The following is a 21,359-nucleotide window of genomic DNA, read 5'->3' on the forward strand; positions in this document are numbered from 1 at the left end:
TCCCTTCATATGAATAATAATGCCCCTCTTTTGTCCACCCAAATTTTTTCTTGAAAATGTCATTGCTCATGAAAAATTTTGACAATAGCCTATATTCAAACTTGGTCAAAAATCTTAATTGCAATTCAACATTTTAATTCTTAAGCAGGAAAATAAAAAAGTAGGGCTATACTTATCAATTTACAGTTATTGGTATCTTCAACTTAACAGCAAGAAACTGCGGGTTTAAGGGGCAGGTATCCCACATTACTTCTTGGTTAGGCCCAGTGACATAATTTTGTCAAAATCCTGGGGGGGGGGAGGTGGAGCCAATTTTCCTAAATCAAGTGAAAATGACAGTAAAAACTAAGAAATAATGAATTTGGTACCATAAAGGTACTGTAAAAGTACTATAAAGGAACCAAGGTCTGGGAGGGGCAATTGCGCCCCCCCCCCACTCTCCCCTGCCCCATAGCAAATTATGTCCCTGGTTAGGCATGGGCCAGATTTGGAAAACAATCAGAAATTATTTTTTTTAATTAGTTTTTTGAACTTGAAGTAAGGAGCAGCTTTGAAACTTAAAATGAACAGAAATTATTCCTTGCACAAGGGGGATGGCTTCTCTGGAACTACTAGTGCTTTAACCTAATGTTTGACTTTTATTGAAATACATGGGCCATTCAATTGGAAAACAAATGTTTTTATAGCACTAAAAAACTAGCTTAGCAAGCAAGGAGTTGAGGAGGGGGCAGTCCCCCTTTTACACAGAATAATTTTAGTTTGTTTTAAGTTTTAAAGCTGCTTCTTACTTTAAGTTGGAAAATCTTTTTTATTTCTTTACTTACATTTAATGAAACAGTATAGTTTTATGAAGATGATGCTTGTACTAATGCAAGAAAAACAGTCAATATTTCAGTGCTCCATATCTGGTTTTTGATGAGTAGCAAAGCATGGAGACAAACATTTTTTGAAAGGTAATGGAAAAAGTATGTCTAGTAAAGTAATAGTATATAAAAATATAAAAATTAAGGTCATTGAAAAAAAGCCTACTTATGAAAAATAATATAACTCCAAGAATCCACTTTTATCAAGCAATGCCAAAATATTGGATTGACATAATTGAACAATATCAATATTTTTGTATTTGGTTATCAAACACCAATATATTTGATGCCATCAGACTATTCAATTATAAAAAGTACAGTATTTTCAAAGTATTTGGTTCAAAGTGATGCGTCAAAACTAAGATTAAGAAAATCAAATAAGAATTTCTTATGCTGGGCATTATTGAGAAAGGCTGTAAGATCCCTATTGAACATTATTGAGTAATACTGACGTTTTTTACATTTGATTTTGGATACCATAAAGTAATTTATTTGACAACTTCATACTTTATAATTATAAAAAATTAAATCTTTTTCAAACTGAACAACTAGATTAATACAATCACACGTGGTAAAAAAAAAGGATGATAATAAAATACAAAAATCACATCAAGTCTAGGGGAAACACAAAATTAAACATTTCTTATTATAATGGCTTAAGATATTGGTTCATGGGTTTTCAGGCATGCTGAATTTGGTGTTGTATTTTATTGGGATCAACCACTTTATAAGTTGCTTCTTTCTTTTTCTATAATTATGTGAACTTTCTTATGTACTAATAACTTGGGATGTTTTACTTCAAACTAAAAAAAGTGTGTATGTAGAAATAGCCTACCATAAGAAGCTGATTTTTTTTTATTTAATGTTATCATTATTGAAATTCAAATGCTTTCAATAATGATGAGGATGACTATTTACTTACTATTCATAATTATGAAGAATCTGAATATTTTTATTCTAGCCAAATCAAATAGATTTTTTTGTGTGAAAAACATGAAAGTGGGTATTCAGTCATAAATTTGAAATCATATTGCTCCTAATACAGGCCAGAACCTATTGGTTGGCAGCCAATGTTTTTTTTTTGCTGTTGAGCTTCCATGGTTTTTCCCTTCTCTGCTCTCTTTCCTTTGGTTTTCTCATAATTACTCTTATCCTAAGTTTCCAGGGGGGGCAAGGCCCTCCTTGTACCCCAGCATCTTGCTCTGTAGCCCTAGACCATATAGACTACAAAACTTTTTGGCTTTGTATTATTCTTGTTCTCATTTCTTTTCAACTGCTGGTCCATAATGCTTAATAAAGCAACTTAAGAAAAAGAAAATCAGATAACTCCTGTCTGTAGCCTAGGTCTATATCAGGCCCCATTAGGAGGGGGGTTTGTGTGAAATTTCGATTAAAATGATAATTACATATTTTTTTCCAAACTTTTAGATTAAAAAGTTTTGGAAGATTTTTGTTTATTTCCAAATTTATCTTTTATTGAATTTTGTTCTCTTACAGCCATGTGCAATTTGTCTCACTTTGGGTCAATTTTGTTGGGTGAAAGTAGCCTAATGTGGTAATTTGTCTAATTTGCATAGCAAAAATGCAATCATGAACTGTTATTGTTGAAAAATAACATGGTAGAATTAAAAGATTTATATACATAGGTTTATCAAATCTGATTGTATTAAACCAATCCATGTTGAATACATAACCATGAAACATCAACCCACCCTAGATTTTCAATTGATTGGTATTTTTTTCTAAATTTGCTGCATAAAAAAACAAACAAGGTATCAATTGAAGAGCCCAGAATAGAATTAGTAAGAGTAACAATTAGTATGTTTGTAAGGGCACATCAAATATGTGCACTCGTTTTCTAGCTAGCAAATTAATTGAGAAAATGAGAATTTACTAAACTCAGCCCTAGGCTAAACTATACACAAGAGTCTTTGATGTTTTTCAAATTGGCTTTGTTTGAAGAGCCTCTCTGAATACATACAATCAATCAGCATACAATCGTTTACCTTCACTTTCTGTGACGAGAAAGTGCCCTATAGGACTAAGGTCTATGGTCATTGTGTAACGTTGTACCAGTTCAAGAAACTTCTTCCCAAAGGAAGACATGGTAACTATAGGTAAACACTATTCACATATTTGGTTTTGGATTTATAAGGTGTATATGAGATGGTTTTAAGCAGGTCTATGAAGTAGGCAAATTATGAACGTTCTGCTTTTATTGGGTTTAACTGGATTTTACGATCTACTGGGGTATGGTGGAGTTTCTCTTGATGTCGGTGCAACGACAGTAGATTGAGATAATAAAGCAATTCCTTCTTCAAGATAGAAATTTTGAAACAGTTATAGGTAATAATAATAATTAAACTTCTATTAATTCATATATCAATTTGGTAATTTGTTACTTATAGCAGGGCGGACAAAACTGGATCCAAGTTCTAAAAGACTTAGGGTTTTAAGCTCATTGTGCCATCCACTCGGCTCGGGTAGATGCCCAGGAGAACAGCATTTATTTGTGGATGTACTATTAAAAAAAGAAAATTAATGAGGCAATGGCTGGGGTTGGATGACTGCCCAGATTGGGCCTTTTGTGTCCCAACCCGTGTGATTGGGACTTTTCTGTTGATTCCATATGTGGATGTTTCATACCTACGTTTGAGTTTTTCAGATGATACTTCCGTTGAAAATATAGACGCAAATGATCATAGATTTTTGGGTGAAAGAAGGGTGTTGTACGTGCCTTGATAAAAAAAAAATTATTTACCAGTACAATTAGGCTGGACCTTGGGAGAGAATTATTGTAAGAAGAAACTATTGTAGAGAAATAACAACAAAAGATTATAACAAACCCACAAGATGTGTATAGCCTAATTTGTAATTTGTGGCAGCAATGTCCCAACTGGATCAAGGCTCAGGCCTCAAAGGTCAATTGCACCACATTTCAAGTGGCTCAGCTTGCAGACCCACACCAATTACCCCAAGATTGGTGATGCCAGGACTCAAACCTGCATCCCAAAGGACATAGGATTGCAAGTGCAGTTTGCCATCCAATTGGCTAGGGTGGATTGTGCTTAGCCTAGGTCTGTGTATCTTACCTCATTAGGACAGGGGTCAAGCTTGGGTACAATTGTAATTATGGGTGCAATTGTTATATTTGAAAGATCATTGAATTGATAATACATTGGCATAGTTTTTTGAATTTTTTGATCATTGAATTGATAATACATTGGCATATTTTTTTCTGATTTCTGATGTATACTATGCTTTTACCTAATTTCAAAATCCTCAAAGGATGGAAGGTCTTCTGAAAGGGCAAGAGGTTTACCTTAAATTGCAGCTTGGAACGAATCTACGGATTTTCATCCTTGTAATGCTCCATTATGACTTTGTAGAATGTTTGCTATATTTGGGTTGAGAACTCAGCAGCTTTCCAGTTGTACAGGAACCCTTAATGTAGCCTTTGCTTGAATGCACCTGTCAAATCAGCAGCCACTGTATCTTCAGAGAGTTGATTCCACAAGTTTGTTACACGCTGGCTGAAGAAATGGCTTCTTTCTTGGACTAAGGAGCGTTTCTTGAAGATTTTCTTGGAATGCACTCTAGTCACGGAATGTTCTGGGGGGGGGGCAAGGAGACCAGGGAGAACATTTTTGGAAATAGTTTTGTGGGCCATTATCATGTCTTCACGTTTCCTCTGGTATGCAAGAGTAGGAAGTTTCAAGTGACATAGACGCTCTTTGTATGCCATTGTTTGAGGCCTTTGACCATTTTGGTTGCTCTTTGTTGTACTCTTTCTAGTATTTCTTTGTCCTTCCTGAAATAGGGCGACGCCAGGGACATTCCAACCTTTAGGCGCGGACAAACTAATGCCTTGTAGAGCTACATAAACACACTTGGGCGTCTGCTAGAGATAGTTCTTTTGATCATTCCGAGAGACTAGGGGGCAGACAACAATCCAGATTTCACATGGGTGCTGAACTTTTGACGATCAACAATAACTCCAAGGTCTCTTTTTTTAGACTGCAAAAAGGGGATTAGCTTGGAGATAGTACTGCTGATGTGTATTATGATTGCCAAAGTGGATTGTCAGCTTGTTGAGTTTTTTTTTTTTTTTTTTTTTTTTTTTTTTTTTTTTTTATATATATAATTTGATCCAAGCCTATAAAGCTGATAGTATTTTTCAATTTTTCATAAGAAAAATCTAATCTTCCTTCAAGAATAGAGTGATGAGGCTTAAAATGTCATACAATAAGAATAAAGATGATAAAGAGATCATAAAAAAATGTTGAATCAGGCTAAGAAATGACTGAGCAAAGCCAGCCAACTAGAACAGACCTAAAATGATAGCAAGGGGGCAAAGATTTAGGTAAAGACATAGTGTAGGGTAGAATTCAGATTGGAAAAAAATTCAAGTATGCTGTTAAATTCTTCATCCATTGCTTTTTATAAATATAATAATCACTGCTCTTGCAATTTTATCTCAGCCCTCCCCCCTCCCCCTAATAGGGTCATATATAGCCTTATGCTCTACAAAAATTTGCTTATTTTTTTTCAAATTCGCTCTCTATTGCACTATGACTAAACAGGTGATCGGAAATAAGCACAAAAGATAATGGCAGTCCCATATTGATACAAAAGATAATGATAAAATTCTGTGTCTGGCCTCTTTCGGGGAGGACTGGTATGTGATTGGAACAACAGTGATTATTATATTTAGAAAGAGCATTGACTAGAGTACCTAATAGAATATTTCCTTTTTTCCTGTCTGATATCTGCCCTATCTGATTAAGCCATTTAAGCTCCAGAAAGAACATTGAATAGAGTACCTAATAATTCTACTGTTCCCTGTCAGGTTGAACCAACATATTTTTTTGCTCCTATATTGACAAGCATTATTTGTTTCCTTTGGTGATTACAGAAAAGTAGGACTGGTATTGTACAGCACACAGGTGAAGAGGGGTACAAAGGTGTGGACATCTTAAATAAACACTTCCACAGCTTAAAATATCTGATTGTCTGATACTGCTCCTCCCAAGAGTTGGACGAGCGAGTATTTACCTACGGTGGCTAATCAGTCATTGAGGTGTAGTATTTTTTTGTAGTCAGGACAGCTGCTAACTTATTGGATGTATTACCTGTATATAGGGGATCTTCCCTCCATCATGACCCAGGGACATTTGGATAGATCTGGACCTAATTTTTAAGGTTTTCTACTTCCACCCTGCTTTTTGTTCAAACATATCGTTGGCTTCTTTTCTTGTGTCTAAAACTAACTAGTCCTGTGAATATGATTGTTTTGATTTTATAAAATACTATTTTTATTGTATTTTACCATAACTGCTTCCAAAGTTAAAAATATCTGTATTTTAAGATGTAGATTCTTTTTTTGTTTTCCACCCCTCTCTCCCCACATAAATACTTCTCTGATACTGGTCCTCCCAAGGGTTGGATCTGCACTTACTATAATGGCTACCCAATCTTTGAGGTCTTTTATTTTTTGGTAGCCAGGACAGCTGCTAAATTACTGGCTATAATGGGGGAAAAGGTGCCCTCTACCAATGATGATCCAGGGTCATTTCAATAGATCTGGGCCTAATTTTCAAGGCATTCTACTACCACTCAACTTTTGTTAAACCTATCCTTGGTTTGCTTCGTTTTTTCACAACTGATCAGTTCATAAAATGCTATTTCTATAATATTGTATCATAACTACACATAAGGGGGGGGGGGTCTTAACATGTGACAATATAAGTGTTATTTTTATTTTAAGGCATTCTAGCAGGATACTTTTTAAGTCTTAGCAGGGGTTATATGTGTTTCATCTGTTGAAATCCAGGGTAGCTCTGTCATTTTGAGATCCAGGACAGCTCTTACATATCTTTCAGCATTTAAGAGAGAGAGATATACTAATTAAACCAAAATACAACATCATTATTGACAACCAGCCTAAGAAGTATAACAACTTCTTCAAGGGGGTGGCAAAAATGCATTAAAAATAATATAGTACTAAATAAATTATAAAACAGCTAATACAAATCGCACATCCTAATTGGCCCCACACACATTACAACAAAACAAATCCAACTTAACTGTTAAGATTATGCCCCGACAGGCCATAATAAGCTACTCAATTATTATTTGCACCCCCCCCCCCTAAAAAAAACAACAACAAAAGAACTAAAATTCATACTTACTAAAAAGGATTTCTTTAATTGCGCTCTTAAACAAAGAAATATCGCTATTATTTGTAATGCCGTGATCCAGATTATTCCAACTTTTAATCCCCCTATGAAGCACAGAAAACGTCGATCGGATCGAAACAATCAGTGGATTATTAATCTCTGCAGAAGATCGAGTGTCATAATTGTGAATCATGGATCGCAAATTAACTAAACTGTCGAAACATGGAAGATTTGTACCATGTTGTAGCCTAAAAATAAACAGAAGTGTATTTAACTCTCGTAGTCCAGAAGTTGGCAGTATCCTTATTTGTTCGTAGACGTTCCATACTGAAACCCGGGGTTGCAGGCCAACCAACAAACGAACAGCGTTATTTTGAAGAACTCGTACAGGCCAGACAACCAAAGCAAATATATCAAGGGAAACGCTACCAAAATACAGAATATATGGATGGACAAGGAAGAAATAAAGGAGGCGCTGGACATATGTAGGGAAAAAATGCCTAAGTTTTCTCATTATACCTAGGTTACGAGACAAAAGTTTATTTATAGACTTTGTATGACACTTGAATGACAAAATATCATCAATATAAACCACCAGGTACTTAATCGATCAAGCACGCTTTAAAATTCCACAATGCGTTACAATTACATGAATCCAAGGATAAAAAACGGGAGATGGGAAAATGACAAAATTTGACGTACCAAGATTAATTTTGAGCCTATTTACCCTCAGCCAGGAATGTAACCTATCCACATTATCTTTCATTGATGTCTGGAGTAATTCTGTCGTCTTTGCAGTGCTGATAACCACGGTGTCATCCGCAAATAATGACACAGTTTCATTCCGGAGACTTTTAGTCACATCACTAACACTAAAACAACAATTATGGATACAATTAGGCATATAAATAATTAACAAAGGAAGAGAATCGGGCCAATAACACATCCCTGTGGAACACCACAGCTGACTGGACGCAATTTGGATTTTAAGAAATTCATCTCCATAAAATGGTCTGGCTACAAAACTCTGTATAAAATCAAAAGCTTTAACTTGGATCCTATACATCTCACATTTTTCCAAGAGCCATGGTCAACTGTGTCAAAAGCCTTCATTAGGTCTAGACATACTGCACCAACCACTAAATCCTTTGTTTAGAGCCACATTAATAATACTTGTCAAAAATATAAAGGTATCCTCTGTTTTCCTATTCTTTCAGAACCCAAACTGATTAATATTCAAAACATTAAACTTCTCAAGAAATGTGATAGACCGAGAAATAAAGCATTTTTCAATAAAACGAAAAATATATGGCAAAACTGATATTAGGCAATAATTACCAATATCATTTCTATCACCACCTTATAAACCGCTGTCACTCTTGCATATTTTAAACAATCTGGAAACGTACCTTGTCGGAAACAATCATTAATTAATGATGTTAGAATGCTAGATATAGATGGAAAAATACATTTCAGAATTTTTAAACTCATAAAGTCAAAGTCACTACCAGACAAACTATTTTTCAATGCATACATCGTATCCCTTACCTCGTCCACGGTAATCCTCTTTATATGCAACAATACATCAATAGGGGCGGTAAAGTGGATCCAAAAGGTGGATCTCCTGGAATGGGGAAATTATATCGACTATTTTTGAACCCATCGAAGTAAAATGATTCTGAAACCCATTATAAATCGTATAACCATCTGTAGCTATGGCCTCATTTACTATCAATTCAGATGGTAGTATATTAAGGACTCTGACCTATAACACTACGGATTATTTGCCAGGTCTTCAATGGGCTACCTTCAGCTTACTTTAATTTCATACAAAAATACCTTTTTTAGCCTCACAGAGAGGATTGTTCAAACCATTCAAAAAACATATTGTTGTTCTTTATTCTCATCCATAATTTTTAAAGCTTGTAACTTAAACAATCTATCTCTTAAATTTTTATCCCAAAGAAGATCTAGTGTTATCCATGGCTTCTTACCGTTATGTTTTCACCCTTTCATATTCTTAGCAACTTCCACTTCCTTAGCATTTTCCAATAACTTACCATAAAAAAGTGCAAATTTACTGTTTGCATCTTTTTTCTCTCCAAGCAGGGACATCCAGTCAACTTGAACCAAACTACTATTTAGTTTTAGGAGGGCATTTTGATCAAAAACTACAGCTCTTTCACACAAGTCAGAAATCACTCATTTATAAGTAAATACCTCAAATTCAGCAAAGACCCCAAAGTGGTCAGATTCAACATTTACAGCGAACCCCGGAGATCTAAAAGGTATATTTGAAAATATATTGTCCAAAAACTTTGCGTACGTCCTCGAAACTCTAGTCTGAATGTTAATTGTAGCAATAGACTTATATGCCAATAGACTTATATGTTAATAGAGTTATATGTTATATATCAATAGACTTATTAGACTTAATAGAGTTAGACTCAATAGACTTAATAGAGTTATATGTCAATAGACTTATATGTTAATAGAGTTATATGTAGCAATAGACTTATATGTTAATAGAGTTATATGTTATATATCAATAGACTTATTAGACTTAATAGAGTTAGACTCAATAGACTTAATAGAGTTATATGTCAATAGACTTATATGTTAATAGAGTTATATGTAGCAATAGACTTATATGTTAATTGTAGCAATAGAGTTGATATGCCAGCTGTTGATGAAAATTATCAAAGAATTCTTGAATAGAGCTAGAGGCCTACCTGTACACAATGACTAAATATGCATCAAAATTATTTAGTCTAGCTTGTAGAATTAGTGTATCATGCACCATTTCATTATATTTGGATTTTCATGTGCAGATCTATACGTACATAGGCTGAAACACCCCCGTGCTGACATAGCTCTTGTTTCCGTTTAATCAAAATATACCGCAGTATCATAGGCAGCACAATCGCGCTGCCTAAGTAAAGAAAGCTGTTCGCACAATGTATTATTTTTTTTTTAGGGCAGGGCATTTCGTATCGAAGGAGTTGTCGTAGAAACTACGAAAAGGGCTCATTCGATTGGAAATTTGAGTGGCTTGTGCCCTTTTTTAGAGGTCGAAAGTGATTGGAAGGTAACTAACACCCCTTCCACGTCCACCATTTCCCCAGACACATCCAATCAAAATTTTGAGATAACCATTTTGTTCTACGTAGTTGAAAGGTCTGGAAATTATGTCTTTAAGGATGAGAACCCCCTCACAGCCCTCACGTCAAGGGTTGTAAGTTATACCCTGGGGCATACAAGGTTTTTATAGAAGGCGCTGTCGTACAAATTTCAGAAAGGACTCATTCGATTGGAAACTGAAAGGGCTAGGGCCCTTTTTAATAGTCGGAAGTGATTGCAGGCAACTAATCCCCCTCTCACGCCCACCATTACGCCCTGGGAGAGGGAAACTTCAAAAGGGCTCATTAAATTGGAAATTAAAAGGTCTAGTGCCGTTTTTGATAGTTGATAGTGATTGGAGAGCAACTAACGCCCATCTCACGCCCACCATTTCCCAAAACACATCCAATCAAAATTTTAAGATAACCGTTTTGTTCAACGTAGTTAAAAAGTCCAGAAATTAGGTCTTTGAGGATGAAAACTCCCCTCACAGCCCTCAGGGCAAGGGTTGTAATTTATGCCCTGGGGTCATATAAGGTGTTTATAGAAAGCGTTGTCCTAGAAGCTCAAAAAGGGCTCATTCAATTGGAAATTGAAAGCGCTAGTGCTCTTTTTAATAGTCTAAAGTGATTGGAAGGCTTGACATTTTTATAGTAAAGATTCATGTGGGTACAATGTATTATTGTTATTTTTTTTTTTTTTTTTTTTTTTTTTTAGACCCAGGCACTTCGTATCGAAGGAGTTGTCGTAGGAGCTTCAAAAAGGGCTCATTCGACTGAAAATAGAAATGACTAATGTCCTTTTTAATAGTCGAAAGTGATTGGAAGGCAACTAGTCCCCCTCCCACGCCCACCTTCCCATTTGTCCATTATGTTTAAAAATTAAATGTTGCCTTAAGATCAAATGAAAGTGCACTGTGTTAATGCTAATTCCCAATAAGGTATCTCAGCAGTATCCCAAGAACGACTGAGGGTATTATGTTCAAACTTTCGGGGCTACTTCTGCTCTTAAAATTTAACCAAATCAAAATAGAGTAAGTGTATCCAAGCTATGAAAGAAAGTAAACAGATTTTTTTTGCGAATGGTATCAATTTTTCTATTTCAGGTCAACTAAAAATGGTATGAAACTAAATAAAACACTATTATTTGCGTCCAGATTTTGAAAAGGGTGTATGTTGTTAAAAATTGCTGAAAATTTTTCCAGCTTACAAATAACAGGCCAAACTATAAAGTCTTAAAAAAAACGAAAATATTTAAAATATTATTTTCTTTTTCCCTGAAAATACTATGTCAATATAAAACAAACTGAAATTAATTAAACAAACTTTTTCCACAAAATAAGTTTTTCAAAGAAAAGTAAAGAACTCCATTAAACCGAAAATGAGCAAAAATAAAGTCAAATAATTTCCCAAGCGTAAAACTACTACAAATCAGCATCAATAAATAGATAAAACCCAAAACAAAAAGAAATTACAATAAATAACTGAGTTAAATTCAAAACGAGCAGAAATTACCATGTGTAGGGCTCAAAACCCCCTATGCCTTCCCAAGGCCAGAACATAATTTGCGCTTTACTGAAGAAAATACAAATGAATGTGGATTGTCAGTTTAATATATAAATATATATATATATATATATATATATATATATATATATATATATATATATATATATATATATATATATATATATATATATATATATATATATATATATATATATATATATATATATATATATATATATATATATATATATATATATATATATATATATATATATATATATAATGTTAAGTATAGGAAAGTCAGTGTGAAAGGTGACTTAATAATTTATGTTCGAAATGGTTGGTCTTCTGTCGTGATGAGTGATATGTCGCTTTGGGAAGAAGGTATATGTGAGAGCTTACTCCTTGAGATTACTCCATCGGGATGCTTACTGTTTATTTTATGTTCATTTTACAGACCTCCTTCTAGTAATCCAGCGAGATCTTTTGATGTTTTTGAACAAGTACTTGTTAAGTTGGCAGAGTGTAAAAAACAGCTCTTATGTCGGGTGATTTCAATTTTGACCTATTAACTTTGGATTCTAATGTTAAGAGAGAATTTCTTCAAAATATGCTTTCATCAGGTTTTCTACCTAGCATTTCTCTGCATACTAGAGTTACAACAACTACTGCTACGCTGTTGGACAATACATTTTTCTGTGCCCATTCATTGAGAGCAGTAAAATCGTCTTTGATATTATCTGGCATGTCTGACCACTTCCCAGTTTTTGTGCTCTTTTTGATTTTGTCCAAAGTTCTCCCGATCGGCAAAAGCCTTCAGGAAAGAATAAAGATTCACAGATAGAAGGGATTACTTTTCAGTCTTTACGTAAGCTCATTGATGATCATGATTGGTCTTGTGTTCTTGGATCAAATAATGTAAATGAAGCATTTTCGTGTTTTGCTATCCAAATGTCGTTATTAACAAACCTGGCCACTTCTTCTCGAGTTACGTATAACAAATATTTACAGAAATTTGACCCATGGATTTCTGATGGGATTGTTTTGTCAACAGGGTCAAAAATAAAAGGTATTAAAATATGTATCAAGTAAAACATAGGATTCGTTTCAAGATTATGGTTCGGATAGAAATAAATTGAATTTTATTATAATTTTTGCTCACCGCAGATATTATAAAGATAAGTTTGACCAATGTAAATCTGACATGAGAAAGGCTTGGAACCTTATTAATCGAAAGATTCAACTAAATCAATATTCAGGTATTAGTATTGATTGTCTTGAAGTTAATGGGGGAAATATTCAAGACCGTAAAGTAATTATGAATACTTTTGGCGATTATTTTAATACTGCAAGATCGAATCTGGCAACTAGTGTAAAGTCAATTCCAGATTCCCCTGAACTTGATGATTTTGTCCCTTCTAGGAAATTATTTTCTTCTCACGAAATTAATCATCAGGAAGTAAAGAAAACTACTTTGAAACTTAAAACTAGTTCTACTACAGATAATTTTGGATTTTCTTCTCGAATTGTCAAACAAGCAGTATCCAATATTTCTTCTCTCCTTGCACGTATTTTTGATTTATCTTTAGTTAATGGAATTTTTCCTGATTTGCTTAAAAAGCCAAATGTTATTGCTTTATATAAAAGTGGGAGTCCCACTAACACTTCAAATTATAGAGGTATCTCTCGCATTTCTGATTTTAGTAAAATTCTTGAAAAAATTGCACATGGGCAACTAAATTGTTTTCCTTTGGGTAATAAAACCTTGCATGCATCTCAATATGGATTCATTAAAGGCAGGTCAACTGAGTTGCCAGTACATGATCTTGTACTTGAAATAAATGATGCTCTTGACAGTTGAATGTCAATGCATCCTGCAGGAAGTAATCAACATTAGGAGAATCTTCGGCGAGGCAAAGCTCCAGCCTGACATGAACATGTTTCTACTCTCAAACCTACCAACTAACACTGAAAGACATCTATACAAAACTGTTTTTGATTTTCTAAGACATAACAATATCAGCGAGTAGTTCACATAGATGGTAGCAAGACTTATTCCTGACCCATCATCCCCTGTAGATTGAAAATCGTCGTGAAGCCAAAAGGAGACCGAAGTAGACTCCAGAACGCTTGGCATTTCAAGAAAGAGAAGGTGGTCAGAGTGCCTTGGCGATTTTCCTTGATGCTGCCAAGGCATTTGATACTGTTGATCATAGTTTGCTTCTTATGAAATTAAAACAATATGGATTCTCATCAAGTTCTCTTAGTTTTTTTTTTTAATCGTATCTTTCTGATAGGAAGCTAGAATGTTTTGATCGTGGAAGTGAATGTTTCGTTCTAATTGTTTTCCTATATCATGTGGTGTTCCTCAAGACTCTATCTTAGGACCTATCTTATTCCTTCTTTGTATAAATGATTTGCCTGAAGTTACCTCTGTGCAAAGTTATTATGCTTGCTGATGATGTAGTACTTTTCGGACCCTGTTCTGACTTAGCTAGATTACTGTTAAACCTTAATGTGACATTTTCAGCTGTATTTGATTGGTGTTCTAGGAATCTACTTGTTCATAATGAAAATAAATGTCAATATATGTTGTTTTCACGTACGGGCATAGTTCAAAGTAGTTCTTTTTCTCTGAATAATGTTGAACATGTTCGCCTTGGAATTTTTCTATATGAAAATTTATCTTTCCGAGGACACATTAAATTCTTGTCGCTGAAGATATCCAGAAATATTGGGATTTTTTCACGGTTGCGCCATCATTTTCCTCAAAATATTTTGAAGAAGGTTTATTTTTTCTCTTGTTCATCCTTATTTCCTCTATTGTACTCCATGCAATCATCGAAACACTCAGTCATTTACTGCTTTTGCTAAAGCTTGCCATAAACTGAAATCTCTTTTCATAAAATTTGCAGATAAAACTGTTGATTGGATCTTAGCCAGGGATATGAATACTGACATATTGACCTCATCTGATCGATCTGAAGTCCTGCTAGATTCTCTGTCAAGTGTCTATCAGTTCGTTGCTAAGAACCTGGCTTATGCTTACATTCATAATCGAGGCTCCGTTAAATCCAACCTCGACCATATTATTGTGTCTTAAGTCCGGTCTAATCAAATCCGAGGTGTTTGTTGATGAAGATAAAATCAATGATGACCATCTCCCTATTTCGTGCCTAATTGAGCCTCCTGATGTTCAAGCCCACTTTAGGGGTCCCCATTCAAAATGGTATCAAAAGCCCAATTGGAATCGTATAGACGTTGAGATGTATAATACTACTTTATGCACTCTACTCTCAACTATTAAAGTCCTGTTTCACTTGCTCCAGACTTCGATAAAGTGCCCTGATTCTAAGGAAGACCTAAATTCGTATTATTACCAGATAGTGGCATGTCTAAAGTCGGCCACAAAAGTTGTAGTTCCGATTGAGCACGTGCTTTCTGGGTCTCGCAAGCCCCTGTGGAATATACATCCGGAAGTGAAAAAAGTAAAGAACCGCGCAAAGTTTTGGTTGCGATTGTGGAACGCTTGCGATCGACCCTCCTCCGGTGCTGTGTTTACAGTCAATCAAAAAACGAAGAAAGAATACAAATCTTGCTTACGTAATGCAAGGCTCAACGCATGGGACGCTCCAAATAGTAAAATGACTTGGAATAGAGTTATCAATAGCAGTAAGTGTTCTCCCCCACCTCAGTCGGAATTAAACCTTATGAATTTTGTGCGCCAATATATTGACATATTTTCCGTATTTAATCAGTGTGTTCAGAAACATTTTTCTAATCTACTTATTTCGGTCCTGCCAGTGTCTGTTTGTCAATATAGAGTCCCTGCGATAAGTATGAGTGATTTACATTGGGCGCTGAAGAAAGTAAAAAGATCAGATTCTCCTGATTGTGATGGCCTATGCTTTAGGAATTTTGCTTATGATTGCCCATTATTGTTGAACCATCTGCAGTTATTATTCCAGATTTATATAGCTCAATCTCTGGTTCCTGATAGTTTTCTTTCCGGTAGTGTCACGCCTATACTTAAACGCGGTAAAGATCCAGATTCATGCTCGAATTATAGACCGATTAATGTATCTTGCTTTATGAGTAAGATTTTTGAGTATGTCCTTTTGCCTGAACTAACTTCCAAGTACGATTTTTTGTCTTTTCAACTAGGATTTAGAAAAGGGGTTTGTTGCCCCCAGGCACGTCATGTGCTCAGTCGGTTGTTAAAGGAAGCTTTTTCCCAGAAGCGTTTATTGTATTGCTGCACAGTAGACATTTCCGGGGCTTCTGATAATGTTGTTCACGCCCAGGCCTTGCATTCCCTTGCTTGTTCTGGAGTCAATTATTCAGTTATTTCTACATTGCGATATTGGTATGATAACTCTTATGTGCGTATTAAGTGGCTGTCAAATACTTCTGATTCGGTAGCTGTTTGGAAAGGCGTTAGACAGGGAGGAGTTTTATCTCCTTATATATTTAAATGTGTCCTCGCTACTTGTTTAGAACATCTATCTCCTAATGTGTTTTTTCGTGATATTGGTGTAAGTGATATTGCATACGCCGACGATCTCCTTTTAGTTATTTTTTCTCGTCGAGGGTTGGCTCTGAATTTCCGGAAGCTGTCTTCTCTACTTAGTGATAATGGCCTATCCGTTAATATGGGAAAGTTTGAGTTTATATGCTTTAATAGTAGAACTTCTGTATCTCCATTAAACCTCGGTTCGATTTCATTACCTTGTTTGGATAAAGTCAAGTGGCTTGGTAAATCGTTTTGCCCGTCCATTTCCGAAACTTGCTCCGAGTTGGTTATTAATGCATTAAAAAATATTCGTGTGTCATATGGTAAGATATCTCCAAATAGAGGGCGTTATAATCGTAAGGGACTAGCCCGGCTTTATAATAGTTTTTGCTCTCCAGGTGTAAATTTTCTATCTGGATTCCACCACTTGCTGAGGAAAAAAGATTTACGGAGACTTATAAGTGGTTACTTTAGATATTGTGAATATTTGATGTATTTACCTGGCCGTTTCGAAAATATAAATATTTTGTCCCGTTATGGTGTCAGTGATTCGTGCGCGCTACTGGCCAGTGTGTCTTATAATATGATTATTAACAATATTATTGTTGTTTCTTTCACTGAACCCTTAGTTTGTTTTTTTCATCGTGATATCGGTTACTTTACATTTTTTTGTTGTTGTTTGATTTCGTAATGATGTTGTTATTTTTTCTTTTATATTTTCCATTACTCCGCAGTGTCATTTATAATGTTCATATGTGGGTCATAAATAAATTACTATTATTATTTGGGCATCTACGTTTGCATCTAAGTATAAACCATTACAAATTTTGCAAAATAAAGCACTTAGGATCCTTTTTAATATCCTTTTTAGGATCATCCAGTAAAACACCTATGCAGGTCCTCGGTATATTTTTGATTATTCAGATCAATCTGATTTCTATTTCCCGTATTTGTCATGATTTTGCTTTTGATCAACTTCCATCGCGATTTTCTACAATTTTTACGAAAAATTCGCAATATCATAATTACCCCACATACCGTAGATCATATTTTTCATCAGATTTTTGTGACCCCCAGCTAGAGCCAGTTTTCAGCCTTCGCCACATGGGCCCAAAAATATGGAACCCTTTACCATTACCAATTCGAGAGTGCCCTGATAAGGTTTAGTTTTTTAATGTTTTAAAGAAACACGTTGCTACATTATAGTGTCAGGCTATTTTGTTTTTCTTGTTTTATTTTGTTTTTCTTGTTTATTTTGTTTTTGTTCATTTTGTTATTTTGGTTATTTTGTTTTTCTTGTTTTATTTTGTAAAGATGTAACCTTTTAAACTATTGACAGCGCGATAGCGCTGCCTAAGTAAAGAACGATGTGGGCACAGCGTATTATTTATTTTTCTTCTTTCTCCATACCCGGGCACTTCGTATCGAAGGAGTTGTCGTAGAAACTTCGAAAAGGGCTCTTTCGATTGGAAATTGGAGTGGCTAAGTGCCCTTTTTAATAGTCGAGAGTGATTGGAGGGCAACTAGCCCCCCACCCACGCCCATCATTCCCCCAAACACAACCAATCAAAAATTTTGGGATAGCCACTTTTTTCAGCGTAGTTGATTTCCAGGAAGTTTGCACGATGATTTTGCCGTTTTATTGTAACAGGTAATGCGCTTAAGTATGCCAAAAGGCATTTGCGTTTTCGTTTATTAACAGTGTTTTTCTTGTTGTAAATAAAAAGTTACTCTATTTATTTAATAGATAGATGCTCACAGTACGGCTGCTGAATGAAACTAAATTAACTGCACACAGTTGTGGGAGTCCCCCCCCCCCTCATGAGATTGGTCTAAAATGCTTTTTAAACATCCAGACCTAGTTATGTGTTTTTGAGGGGTTCTGCCTTCCTCCTATTCTTAGAAATAAATTCTTGCCTCCCATAATTTTACAACAAAGCATGTCTATGAATAAGGCTGTTTTCTATTTGTTTAGTGCTACCTTGTAGTCATCGCTTGTAACTACTATTAGAGAGGGTATTTTTATATACAGCAATGCGTTATTTTCATTTTTTTTTCAGGGATTGTAGTTGCCCTGTTTGTGGGTCCTCGCAATGGGTCATCCGCATTTCATATGTTCTGCAGCTTTGATCGTTGGGGCAGCTCCTACATTCTTCGCATTTTGGCTGGTTTGGAAAATACTGTCATTTGTTTTGCCTGGATGGATGTATCAAGAAATAGATGATATCTTTTTTGGGTCCTATCAAAAATACATTCTGTTCTTTTTTGAACATTGCAGTGGACTGAAGGTGAGTCCTTAATTTATTATTATATTCTTTTTTGAACATTGCAGTGGAGTGAAGGTGAGTCCTTAATGTAAATTGTATTCTTTTTTCAACATTGCAGTGGACTGAAGGTGAGCCCTCATTTCTTTTAACTTTATTTAGATAAATATTGGAACAAGTTTTCACTGGTAGTTGAGTTTGGTAGCAACTATCCCTTCCTTTGACTCCTTGTATGTATAACGGATTTTGCAGAATTTTTCTTGGTCTTATCTTATTGATCATCGATCTTGCCCAAGTCGGAGAAGAGGTTTATCCGCCTAAATTATTGGTTATTGGAAGGGTTGTTATCTAACTTGGGAAGAAGCAACCATACTACTACTGTTAACAGTTTAGTGCATGTCATAGCTGCCTGAAGCCAACTCAGCTTTGTCGGTTTCTTAGCTAATTAGCTAATTAGCTAAAAATTTTTTAATCAAAATTGCATTGAAAGTTCTATCAAGATGAAACTTACAAAAAGCATGTTGATATGAATACTAGGTTTCAAATGAGCCATTAAACGCCTCTCTCTCTGACTTTGCGGTAGCCTGGTAGCTTTGGTAGAAAAAAAAACGGAAAAAAGGAAATACATCAGTTCTAACCGAAAATTGCAAAAAAAAAATACTATTTTCCTTATTTTCAAGATTATGGCTAAAAACTTCCAGCGCCGTTTTTCGACCTTGATAATTCCAATGCTGCAGTTTTTATTTCGATCTGCCTCCATTTTCAAGGAGTTTCAAGCTCTTCCAAAATTCCCAATAATTTATATTCGAGTAAAATTTTATTATTACTATAACTCTATATACTATAACTCATATAATAGTTATCGTTCCTAAGTCACCTTTATATGACAAATTTCTCTGACCTGACAGTTTTTTTTCCAACACGTTTTTAACTTTCGTTTAAATGGGCTGTAGTTTGATCTTTACTAAATTGCAACTACTGCTGCAACCATGATCTAATCAAGCGTCGCCAATCTTTGAGGGAGGTTTCAACCAAAAATTGTAACAAAAAATAACTCTGTGTTTTTCAAGATAGGAGGCTCAAAACATCTTGCTTAGGTTTTCTCACCTAAACTATTTGAAATGTATTCTAATTTGTGTTCTGTGTTCTGGCTGGAATGTGTTCAAAATTTGAGGAGACTTAGTGGATGAACAAGGGTCTGGTAACATGATGCTGATTTAGTCCTTCATTGTCATGTTTTGAAAGAAGCTGTTAGGACTTAGGACTAATAGGCTTATCTCCACCTGGATACATGGTTAGAATTTAAAGTTTTAAAACTGTTAAAACCTTTTACTGTGTATTTTAAATTTGATATTTTTACTGCCTGATTTGCAGTCCTCAGAGTTTCTAGGTTTGTTTATACATACCAATGCGTAAAGTTAAATTTGTTAGGACTTTTGAATGAATTTCCCATATTTTTTTATAAGTTTTTTATATTTTTGATAACAAATGGTGACAGGCTTTTTATTTGTCCCTCTAAAAAGACCCAACAACTGAGACGTCGGTTTAACGCCCTATGCATCAGCAATGGCTCTGGAGCAGCGTTACCAACACTTCGAAATAAACTGTACCAGTTTTCTTACTAAAATTGTACCACAAGAGGTTAACTTGTACCATCTTAACAGAAGGTTTACCATAACAAGAAGAAAATTTTCTATAAACTAAAACTTGAAAAGATATCTGAGCAAGGAAGGAGCAAGTAAAACCATAATGTATAGGCAAATTCGTATTGTACCAAAAAATTCATATGTACCGCGTTGTACCAAAAATGGTACAGTTATACTACGTTGGTAACGCTGCTCTGGCAGATATTTATCCATATATAAAAGTTGTCTTTTATTACAGGTTTATTTCAGTGGTGATTTTGATGGCTTAAAGCAAGAGAATGCCCTCTATCTATCAAACCACCAATCGACAGGTTTGTGCTTTTAATCTGTTTTAAACTTCAGGAAAAGTTGAAATTTGTTTCAAGAATTATGATCTCTAATTAAGACTAGGGCTGCCTGAGATGACAAGGGAAAGAAGGAAAAATATAGATGTAGATGCTGGATATTTTTCTTGCATAAACAACGAAGTGTCTTCATCTAAGAAAGGCAAAAATACAAGTGATATGAAATATTTTTTAATGTTTTACATAAGATAGCTAAATTTTGTTTTAAAAATTGCAACCAAAATTGCATACATAGTTACGGTTGGGGCTATAAGTGGTATACAAAAACGGAGAATGTAGATGCAGATGACGGAATTTTTGCTTGTATAATCAGGGGGCCGGTGTTCTATCTCCATCCCCTTTCCTAGGAGCTAATTCTGTATTTATGTGAAGGCTCAATGAGAGTTTGAATGTTTTGGGATTTAAATTCACCATTTGATGAACCTGTCCAACTCCCTAATTACAAAACTGTCAACCCTAACTCTAGAGGTTTCAACCCGAACCCTAACTCTAGAGGTTTCAACCTCTCATCTACGAAAATTTGGGATTTTGTATTTTTTGTTAAAGAAAGATCACGGATGTGTATTGTTTTTTTTTTTCAGGGATGATCGTATTGAACCAAGGGGCCTAGATGATCGAGAGGGGGCTCATTCGAACGAAAACTAGAAGTTTACTGCCTTTTTAAGTGACCAAACAGATTAGAGGGTGACATGACCCCCATAGCCCCTAGAGAAAGGGCTGCAAGTTTTGCAGTTTGTCCATTGTCTACATATAGTATATGTTATTGGGAAATATACGAACATTTTTTTGAGGGGGATTTTTCTGCGGGGGGGGGGGGTTTCCACGGGGAGAATTTTCAATTTGAAGAATTTCCTGAATTCATATACAGAATTCTTTATATTTATATTTCTTTCTCTTTGGACGCATATATAGGGAATGTCAC

At 35.1% G+C, this 21,359-nt stretch overlaps 1 protein-coding gene across 2 annotated transcripts in view; it reads left to right on the forward strand.

Annotated features, from left to right (window-relative positions):
* Nucleotides 1-21,359, forward strand: part of LOC148941061 (1-acyl-sn-glycerol-3-phosphate acyltransferase epsilon-like) — a 68,661-nt gene that overhangs the window by 12,071 nt on the left and 35,231 nt on the right. The window contains exons 1-3 of one of the 2 annotated variants that reach the window (XM_089105242.1): nt 849-953; nt 18,244-18,471; nt 20,332-20,404. In XM_089105242.1, coding sequence (XP_088961368.1) covers nt 18,277-18,471; nt 20,332-20,404 — 268 coding nt within the window. In that variant the 5' untranslated portion in view covers nt 849-953; nt 18,244-18,276. Of the gene's footprint in view, nt 1-848; nt 954-18,243; nt 18,472-20,331; nt 20,405-21,359 lie in introns of those variants that run through there. The other variant, XM_089105241.1, reaches the window with a different exon arrangement.

This window comes from Artemia sp. Qi Xiang Cuo, chromosome 19, assembly GCF_049724085.1.
Source record: "Artemia sp. Qi Xiang Cuo chromosome 19, ASM4972408v1, whole genome shotgun sequence".
Taxonomy (NCBI): Eukaryota; Metazoa; Arthropoda; class Branchiopoda; order Anostraca; family Artemiidae; genus Artemia; species Artemia sp. Qi Xiang Cuo.